This window comes from Macaca thibetana, chromosome 13 (genome assembly GCF_024542745.1).
Source record: "Macaca thibetana thibetana isolate TM-01 chromosome 13, ASM2454274v1, whole genome shotgun sequence".
Lineage (NCBI taxonomy): Eukaryota > Metazoa > Chordata > Mammalia > Primates > Cercopithecidae > Macaca > Macaca thibetana.
Window position 1 is genome coordinate 83,245,726 of NC_065590.1, and position 10,480 is coordinate 83,256,205.

The window sequence follows — 10,480 nt, forward strand, 5'->3', positions numbered from 1 at the left end:
GCGTGGCCAGCTTAGTGTTGGAGCATCTATGATGCCACTTCCTAATTCCTTCAACTAAAATGTATATTAGAGAAACAGACTTATTTAACTACTCTCTCAGTAAAATACATCAGGCTTTTGCCCTGGGTACTAAATGAGGCAAAGGAGAAAACCCTTCTGGCTACACAGAGGTACATGCAGGTGGATGCTAACAAGATCAAATACAATCTCGTGCATTTGCTAAGGTTGCTAAGATATTCAAATACACAAAGATACTTGTGCATGCTCACATGCTCTTATGCACTCACACTCAGGAGAAAAGCTCTGGTGGCCAAAGAGATGCTAAGAAAATATTTAGATACATAGATCTACATACATTCACACAGATACATACTTGTACAAATATGCACATGGATATGCACACACACGCACACATTCACATACTATTTATACACCAACTTTCCTTTCTCATTCCTTAGTTTCTTCAGGTTTTATGTGACTTAATCTACTTTGGATAAATAACTTCAGTTATCTCTTGCTACAAGTTCAGCCAAAACCATGCAGTCTAGAAACAGACCCACTTATACGGTGATTTGATTGGACAAAGATGCCACTGCAATGCAGCAAATAAAGGATTTTTTTTTTTTTTTTTGCATTAAGGTTGTTGAGTCAACAGTATATTCATATGGGAAACAGTATATTCATATGGGGAAAAAAATGAACCTTAACCCCTACCAAATCCACACACAAAAAAATCAATTCCAGATGAATCATAAACCTAAATATGAAAGATAGAATAATAAAGCTTCTACAAGATAATAAATAGAAGGATATCTTCATGACCCAGAGACAAAGATTTATTTATTTATTTTTTTTTTCTGAGACGGAGTCTCATCTCTGTCACCCAGGCTAGAGTGCAGCGGCTCAATCTCAGCTCACTGCAACCTCCACCTCCCGGGTTGTTCAAGAGATTCTCCTGTCTCAGCCTCCCAAGTAGCTGGGATTACAGGCATGCACCACCATGCTTGGCTAGTTTTTGTATTTTTAGTAGAGACAGGGTTTCACCATGTTGGCCAGGCTGGTCTCAAACTCCTGACCTCAGGTGATCCACCCGCCTTGGCCTCCCAAAGTGCTGGGATTACAGGCATGAGCCACTGCACCCGGCCTGATGAAGATTTCTTAAACTGAACACAGAAAGCACTAACCATAAAAGAAAAGATTGATAAATCTAGGCCGGGTGCGGTGGCTCAAGCCTATAATCCCAGCACTTTGGGAGGCTGAGACGGGCGGATCACGAGGTCAGGAGATCGAGACCATCCTGGCTAACACGGTGAAACCCCGTCTCTACTAAAAAAAAAAACAACAACAAAAAACTAGCCGGGTGAGGTGGCGGGCGCCTATAGTCCCAGCTACTCAGGAGGCTGAGGCAGGAGAATGACGTGAACCCGGGAGGCGGAGCTTGCAGTGAGCTGAGATCCGGCCACTGCACTCCAGCCTGGGCGAGAGAGCGAGACTCCGTCTCAAAAACAAAACAAAACAAAACAAAAAAAAACAATTGATAAGTCAGACTTCATCAAAATTAGGAACTCTGTTCAGGCCAGGTGCAGTGGCTCACACCTGTAATACTAGCACTTTAGGAGGCCAAGGTAGGAGGATCAGTTGAGCCCAGGAGTTCGAGACCATCCTGGGCAACATAGGGAGACTGCCCTCTCTACAGATAAATTAAAAATTAGACAGATGGCCGGGCCCTGTGGCTCACGCCTGTAATCCCAACACCTTGGGAGTGAGATCCTATCTCAAAAACAAAAAAGAAAGAAAAAAATTTTATAAAGAAACAAAATAAGAAAAAATAAACAATAAAAAAAGGACTTCTATTCAAAAGCTACTATTAAGAGAGTAAAAAGGCAAGCCACAGTGTGGGAGAAGATATTTGGGATAGATATAACCAACAAAAGACTCATATCCAAAACATATACAAAACTCCTATAAATCAACAAGAAAAAGACAACCGGCCAGGCACCGTGACTTATACCTATAATCCCAGCACTCTGGGAGGCCGAGGCAGGTGGACCACCTGAGGTCAGGAGTTTGAGACCAGCCTGGCCAACATGGCGAAACCCTGTCTCTAGCAAAAACCCAAAAATTAGCCGGGCACGGTGGCTCGCGCCTGTAATTCCAGCCACTCAGGAGGCTGAGGCAGGAGAATCACTTGAACCTGGGAGGTGTAGGTTGCAGTGAGTGAAGATCGCACCATTGCACTCCAGCCTGAGCAACAAGAGTGAAACTCCGTCTCAAAAAAAGAAAAAGAAAAAGACAACCTAATTTTTTTTAATGGGCAAAATTAGAGCAGTCTAAAGAGGATATCCAAATGGCCAGTAGGCACATGAAAAAGTGCTCAACGCCATTCATCATCAGGGAAACACAAATCAAAACCACAACGACCAGTCTGGCCAACATGGCAAAACCCCGTCTCTACAAAAAATACAAAAATTAGCTGGGTGTGGTGGTGTGCACCTGTAATCCCAACTACTTGGGAGGCTGAAGCACAAGAATTGCTTGAACCCGGGAGGCAGGGTTGCAGTGAGCCGAGATCTTACCACTGCACTCCAGCCTTGGTGAAAGAGCAAGATCTTGTCTAAAAAAAAAAAAAACCCACAATGAAATGGTACTGAATACTCACCAGAGCAGGCCAAAACCAAAACAAAGCCTGGCGTGGTGGCTCATTCCTGTAATCCCAGCACTTAGGGAGGCTGAGGCAGGCAGATCACCTGAGGTCAAGGGTTTGAGACCAGCCTGGCCAATATGGTGAAACCCCATCTCTACTAGAAATACAAAAATTAGGTATGGTGGTGGGTGCCTGTAATCCCAGCTACTCGGGAGGCTGAGGCAGGAGAATCGCTTGAACCCAGGAGGCAGAGGTTGCAGTGAGCCAAGATTGTGCTATTTCTCTCCAGCCTGGGCAACACAGACTCTGTCTCAAAAAAAGAAAAAAATAAATAAACAAAACAAAACCTGACAATACCAAATGTTGGGGAGGACACAGGGTAACTGGCACTCTCCTACACAGCTGCTTAGAGTGGAAACTGGCACAATGACTTTGGAAAGCTGTCGGACAGTACTGCTAATGCTGAGTCTAGGTACCCCACTTCCAGGTATATACCCAACAGCAACATGCACATATATTTGTACACATGTACACTAAGAGATGCCTGCAAGACTGATCAAAGTGACACTGTTTGTAATAAATAAAAACTATGAACAACCAAAATGTTCATCAGCGGTAGAGAGGATACATAAATTGCAACATACTCATACATTAAAATACTGTAGAGGAATAAACCACTCTGGATATATCTCGCAGACATAATATTGAGTGACATAAGCCAAACACAAAAGAGTACATATGCTATGGTTCCATTAAGATGAAGTGCAAAAGTAGGCAAAACCAATCCATGGAGACAAAAGTCAGAGTAATAGTTGCCAGCCAGGCACAGTGGCTCACACCTGTAATTCCAGCACTAGGAGGCCATGGTGGAAGGATCACTTGCATACAGGAATTTGAGACCAGCCTGGACAACATAGTGAGACCCTCATCTCTACAAGAAATTAAAAATTAGCCAGGCATGGTGGCTCGTGTCTGTGGTCCCAGCTAGTCAGGAGACTGAAGCAGGAGGATCACTTGAGCCCGAGAGGTCGAGGCTGCAGTGAGCGGTGATCACCACTGCACTCAGCCTGAGTCACAGAGTGAGACCCTGTCTCAAAACAACAACAACAACAACAAACCAGAAAAACAATGATAGCTACCTTTAGGGAGGTGAAATGACTGGAAGAAGGCATCAGAGGGACTTTTGCGGATGCTGGTAATGTTCTATGCTTCTCTGAGTGGTAGTTACCTAAGTGTGATCACTTTGAAAAAATTCATTGACCTGGACATCTTACATTATGTTCTCTACTATATTTATATTTAACTTAAAAGTTTCCCAAAAGTCCCACAGTCTCCTGCTGTGTTTGATAAGACAGTCTCTCCCAAGACCAGAGCTGCTGCCCTATGTATGTATTGTGAAAGGACTTTGCAAAAGGATGTTGTGGTTTCAGTAACTTGATAAATACTGGTCTGTCTACAACATTTAAAATTGTTAAATCAATTACACAGACCGGCCGGGCGCGGTGGCTCAAGCCTGTAATCCCAGCACTTTGGGAGGCCGAGACGGGTGGATCACGAGGTCAGGAGATCGAGACCATCCTGGCTAACACGGTGAAACCCCGTCTCTACTAAAAAATACAAAAAAAACTAGCCGGGCGAGGTGGCGGGCACCTGTAGTCCCAGCTACTCGGGAGGCTGAGGCAGGAGAATGGCGTAAACCCGGGAGGCGGAGCTTGCAGTGAGCTGAGATCCGGCCACTGCACTCCAGCCTGGGCGACACAGCGAGACTCCGTCTCCAAAAAAAAAAAAAAAAAAAAAAAAAAATCAATTACACAGGTCAGAGGCCCCAGAGGACCCATGGTAATTAGGCCACATCACCAGGAGATAAAACATGGTCCAGCCCACTGACATCAGCGACCAGCAACACAACTGCTGAAAACATCCACACCGTCTGTGTAGAATTAACCTTGTGCTTCACGCTGGCTCACAGAACTGCTAAAAACAGCCCCATCCGAATATGTCCTAGGAATTAACCTGGCCTTGCTGTCTGCTAAATGGCTGTCATCGAGTTTGCCACTTTAGGAAGCAGGTCACAAGGCAGGGTGCTCACCCCCCTTGGAACAAACACCTGCTCATGATCTTCCTGCCAGCAGTCCTGAGGAACTCGCTCTACCTCAGCTGCAGATAAAGAGCATCCAACAGGGATCAGTCCCGCTCTGGGCTCCCCCGGCACCCAGAGACAAGCACTGCCATCACCTGACACCTCAAATGGCATCAGAGCCTCTGGGTGACTTCTCTGTCCTCTCCCCTCCTCTTCTTCTCTAATGATACTGCAGGATGGAGAGAGAGTCTGCTGGGAGCTCTCGGAGGGATTTCTAAATATCAGACAGACCCAGCAGGGACAGGGGCTCCACCATGCCTGCAACAGAAGGAAGGGGACTGAAGGTGTTTGACTCACCTAGAAGCTGGCACCATGGATGGCCCTTGCTGGAAGAAGAGGGAAAGAGTTGGCCTTCCAAGCCTCCTTTGTCATTGCCACTAGACTGGCTGGGAGGAGTAGGGGATGGCTGGTCACAGGGAGACCCTGCTGCCTTGGGCTTTAGGTCTGATTCAGAGGCAGGCACCTCTGGAGAGAAGCTCAGAGGACAGCCCTGCCTTGGGAGGGGCAGGACTGGAGTGGGGGCTGAGGGGTGAGACTTACCTGTGTAGTGCACCACACACGTCTGGCCCTTCTTGGGGAATGTCCTTCCTGCAGGGAGACATGAGGGCAGATGAAGGATTAGGGTATTGGAAAAACACCTGGGACATTAAGTATGATCCTGACCAAGAGCTCCAGCCTTCATTCCCCTCCACGCCATGCAGATGCCTGTGGAACTAGTTCTGGCTCCTGGCCCTGTACGAGCCAGAATGAATCACGTCACCTCTCTGGCCTGGATTTACTTTACCCCCTGAGTTTTCTCAACTCTGCTCTCTCCTGGGCTTTCCCACCACCCACCCCCACTTTCTTTGATTGCCCCTTTTACTTCACATCATCCACTCCACAGACATTTACAGTTGGCCTCCTATGTGCCAGGCCTGGACCAGACTTCAGACATGCAGAGCAATGTATAAACTCATGAGGAAGGTAGGGAAACAGACACACAAATACCAGATTACAATGCAGATTATAATCCATCCATCAAGGATGAATAAACGGAATCATTTACAAATATTTGCTGAGAGGCCAGGCATGGTGGCTCACATCTGTAATCCCAGCACTCTGGGAGGCTGAGGCATGAGGATCACTTGAGCCCAGGAGTTCTGGATCACCCTGGGTAACATAGGAAGACCCCATCTCTTAAAAAAAAAAAAAAAAAAAAAAAAAATTCTTTTCAATTAGCCAGGTGTGATGCTGCACACCTATAGCCCCAGCTACTCAAGAGACTGAAGTGGAAGGATTGTTTGAGCCCAGGAGGTCAAGGCTGCAGTGAGCTGTGTTCATGCTACTGCACTCTAGCCTGGGTGACAGAGTAAGACCCTGTCTCAACAAACAAACAAAACAAAACAAAACAAAACCACAAATATTTACTGAGTACCTATGGGGTGCCACGCCTGTGCCTGATCACAGGGATACAGCAGTGAACACTACAAACAAGATCTCTATCCCTGTTCTTTTAGAGTTTACTTTTCTTTTTTAAGAGTAGGGGTCTCAGTGTGTCACCCAGGCTGGAGTGCAATAGCATGATCTTGGCTCAGTGCAGCCTTGACCTCATGGGCTCAAGCAATCTTTCTGCCTCTGCTTTCTGAGTAGCTGGGACTGCAAGTGCATGCTGCCATGCCCAGCTAATTAAAAAAAAAAAAAATTTGTAGAGACAGGGTCTTGACATGTTGTCCAGGCTGGCCTTGAACTCCTGGGCTCAAGAGCTCCTACCATCTCAACCTCCCAAAGTGTTGAGATTATAGGCATGAGCCACCACACCTGCCATGGACTTTATATTCTAATGGACAGAGACAATACTTAAATATGCAAAACGATTATGGATTATGATGAATACTCTAAAGAAAACACACACAATGATGTATTAAAGGGAGATGCAGTGGGACAGACCATTTCAGACAGAGTGGTCCAGGATGGCCTCTTGAAGAAGGTGCCCCTGGAGCTAGGACTTGAAGGATGAGCAAAATACTGGGAATTAGCACTTGGGGAAGGAGTAACAAGTGCACAGAATCAATCCATTTGCAGCGAGCAAGGAGGTTAGGTGGAAAGAAGGGAGGGAGGACAGAGGTGGGAAAGAGATGGATCATACAGGGCTTGCAGAGCCGGATTTCATACTAAGTGCAATAGGAAACCACTGGAGGGTTTTAAGCCAGAGAATGACATAATCCGAATTAAGATTTTATAACATCACTCTGACTGCTATGTGTAGGATGGACAGTAAGGCGTCTGTTGCAATAATCCAGACAAGAAATCAATGATAGCTTGATTTAAGGTGGTGGCAGCAGAGAAGAGAGTGAAATAGACTGGAGATATATTTTGGAAGCAGAGCTGACAGGGCATGCAATCAAATTGGAAATGGGGTCCAGGATGAGGACAAAGGAGACAACAAGAACGATGCTTGGGTTTTCTGTTTGGGCAACTGGATGAATAGTGGAACTATTTCCTGAGATAGGGAAGACGGGAGGAACAGATTTGTGCGGGTGGCAATCTTGAGATGCCTATTAGACATCTGAGTTTATATTGCAAGTAGGCAGATGAAGAGTCTGCACTGGAGATATAAATTTGGCTGGAATTTAAAGCTATGGGGCTAGATAACAAAGCCTAAGGAAGGCTAACCACAGAGCCAACATTTAGAGGACTTTATGGGAGCCTGGAGGAGGGAGCAGCTAACTGACTGCAGAAGTCAAGGAAAATATCATAGAGGAGAGAATGGCGAAGCCAGGTCTTGAAAGACAAGTAAGAATTTGCCAGAGGAAGTAAAAAAACACCATCTGGGAAGAGGGAATGACATGTAACATGTTCAAAGGCCTTCAGTCCAGCAATAGCGGGGACCCTGTCTGTTTCAACGCTGTCACCTTAGGGCCTAGCACACACGTTCAATAAATATTTGCTGAATGAGTGGTGTGTTCGACAACTTGCAGGCAGCTTGGGAAAGCTGGAGAAAAAGTTGGTGGTGGGCTCAGGACAGGTGGTGAGAGATGAAGCTCTAGTGTGGAAGATGAGAATAGACCACAGCACCAAAGGCCCCTCTGCCTGGGGGAGAGGGAAGAATCATTAAAACATCTTCTACCTGAGGGAGGGGCATGGTCAAATATGCATTTGTTTTCTTCTTCTTCTTCTTCTTCTTCTTCTTATTTTTGAGACGAGTCTCACTCTGTCACCCAGGCTGGAGTGCAGTGGCACAATCGGCTCACTGCAACCTCTGCCTCCTGGGTTCAAGCCATTCTCCTGCCTCAGCCTCCCCAGTAGCTGGGATTACAGGCATGCACCACCATGCCTAGCTAATTTTTGTATTTTTAGTAGAGACGGGTTTCACCATGTTGGTCAGGCTGGTCTTGAACTCCTGACCTTGTGATCCACCCGCCTCGGCCTCCCAAAGTGGTGGGATTACAGGCATGAGCCACCACATTTTAAGAAGAGTCTTCAGGCTATGATGTAGAAAGGGAGTGAATATGAGATTGGGGATGAGATTGAAGGCAGGGAGGAGAGGCTGAAGATGGGGAGATTAGCTCAGGGGCTGCTGGGGGATGAAAAGGCCTCAGGGAAACGCTTTCTGGGACCCAGCATCAAGGTTTCCTGCGTGGGCAAAGAATCCTGTACCCCAGGGGATATCCAAAGTAGTGGTTGGGATTGGACAAGGAGCATGGCCTGGAGCCAAGAAGTTCTCCAATTTCCTGGGCAGGGGAGCTGTTCATATTAATAATATCTGATATGAAGTTTGCCCATCAAACCCTGCAGACAATGGGAGCTTTGGTATGAATTAAATTTCAAGAAATAAAGAAATGGCTATTCCTTGCACACCCAGACCCAGTAATACAAGGGCTTGGGAAAGTGAGATAAGGAAGGGGGATGAGGAGGATCACTTAGGGGAGAAGGTGGGAAGCGCAAGTTCTGTTTTGGATTTGCTGACTAGGGAGCACCTTGGGACCTCCAGGGAGAGGTCCGGCCGCAGGTCGCAGGGCTGGGCTTAGAAGCTTCAATGTGGAGGCCATGGGAGTGGACAGGGTGGCCAGGGAGTCTGAACGCGGCGGGAGGATAAAGCGAGATCCGGAAGCCGGCAAGGGAGCGCTTCCCCCTTTCCCAGCCTGGGTCTGTCCCCACAGCCGCTCACAGCCCGGCCCACAGGGAAGCGACCGACAGGAGGCCCGGCGGGGGACGCGCTAGGAGGAGGTCCCGGAGCAGCGGAGACCCGAGAGCAGGTCCTGCTTTCCAGAGCTCGCCGAGCAGGGCAGGGAAAGCTAAGCCGAAACCCAGCCTGGGGTATCAGCAGCAGCGGATAACCGAACGGTAGCAGCGGCGACAGGAGCAGCCCGGGGTGGTGGGCCGCAGACCCCCGGCTCCGGGCCGCAGACCCCCGCCTCCAGGCTGCCACCTACATTCCCCTAGGTGAGTCGCGGAAGAGGATGGTGGAGGATGGTCTCCTAGACCCCCAAGAATCCCGTCCGGGGTCTCCGCCTGCCCTCCCCATCCAGCCCCCCGACCCTTCAGCACCCTCCGCGCCACCTCCGAATCAGACCCCCGCCCTCCGGGCTCCGCCCGGGGACCCCTCCCCTCCCCCGGCTCCGGAGGGAGCCCGGTACCGTCTCCGGGGGAGATGGTCTCGATCTCCACGCCCATAGCGGTCCCACAGGCCCCGCCTCCGGGGGTCCCTGCTGCTGCCCGACCCCGGCTCTGCTCCGGTCCCGGCCCCGCAGTCGCTCCGGCTCGCCTCCCCGCCGCCACTGCAGAGCCAGAGGAGGTGCGGCTGGAGTCGGGACCTGCGCGGGGAGGGGCCACTGGGAAGGGGGCGGCGGGGCGGAGCCGCGCGGAAAGGTGGGGTCGGCCGGGGCGGGGCCCGGGGGAAGGGACCCCGCCCGGCTGTTAGCGAGCCTGGCCCCGCCTGACGACATTAACCCACTGACCGGGGAGCATGGTAAGCACAACCACATCCTCCATCCATCCATTCATTCGCCCATCCGTCCAACACACATTTATTTAGCATCTAATCTGTACTAAGCTCTGGGAAGTCAACCCGGTCCTACAGACTTGTGGGGGGTGGGGGGCAGAAGGGGCAAAGGCCGGCAATTAAACCATTATTTTATTTATTATTATTTTTTTTTTTAGAGAGAGAGGATCTTGCTCTGTCGCCCAGGCTGGAGCCCAGTGGCGCGATCATAGCTCACAGCAACCTCGAACTCTTAGGCTCAAGCGATCCTTCTGCCTCAGTCTCCCAAGTAGCTGGGACTAGAGGCTCGAGCAACCACGCCCAGCTAATTTTTTATTTTTTGTAGAAACAGGGTCTCGCTGAGTTGCTATCTAATGAAACCATCACTTTAATTAGATGCGCTCAGTGCCGTGCTGTTCAGAGCGTTGCGGAAGCACCGAAGAGGTTCCTACCCTCGCTAGGCGTCCTGGATCTGTAGGAGCAGAGCTCGGGGAGGGAGGGAGAACACCAGTCGTTGCTGACTCTCCCCCATACCCTTAAACCCCTGTTCGCCATCTCATGTAGTTTTGCTCGACGCACATTTATTGGGTACTCAATTTTCAAGGCAAAGAAATGCGCCCTGGGGATACCAATTGAATTAAGACAGAATGGCTGTTTTCCAGGTACTAAATCTGAGAGAGATGGGGACACAGAGTTACCGCATGGAGTGATTAGTGCTGTGGAATGAATGAATGAA

The 10,480-nt window shown here is 48.9% G+C and overlaps 1 protein-coding gene across 2 annotated transcripts in view; it reads right to left on the reverse strand.

Moving 5' to 3' along the window:
- FKBP1B (FKBP prolyl isomerase 1B) overlaps positions 1-10,480 on the reverse strand; it is a 132,074-nt gene that overhangs the window by 4,486 nt on the left and 117,108 nt on the right. The window contains exons 2-3 of one of the 2 annotated variants that reach the window (XM_050753687.1): positions 9,401-9,545; positions 5,325-5,372 (exon numbers count right to left, since the gene is read on the reverse strand). In XM_050753687.1, coding sequence (XP_050609644.1) covers positions 5,325-5,372; positions 9,401-9,437 — 85 coding nt within the window. In that variant the 5' untranslated portion in view covers positions 9,438-9,545. Of the gene's footprint in view, positions 1-5,324; positions 5,373-9,400; positions 9,595-10,480 lie in introns of those variants that run through there. The other variant, XM_050753688.1, reaches the window with a different exon arrangement.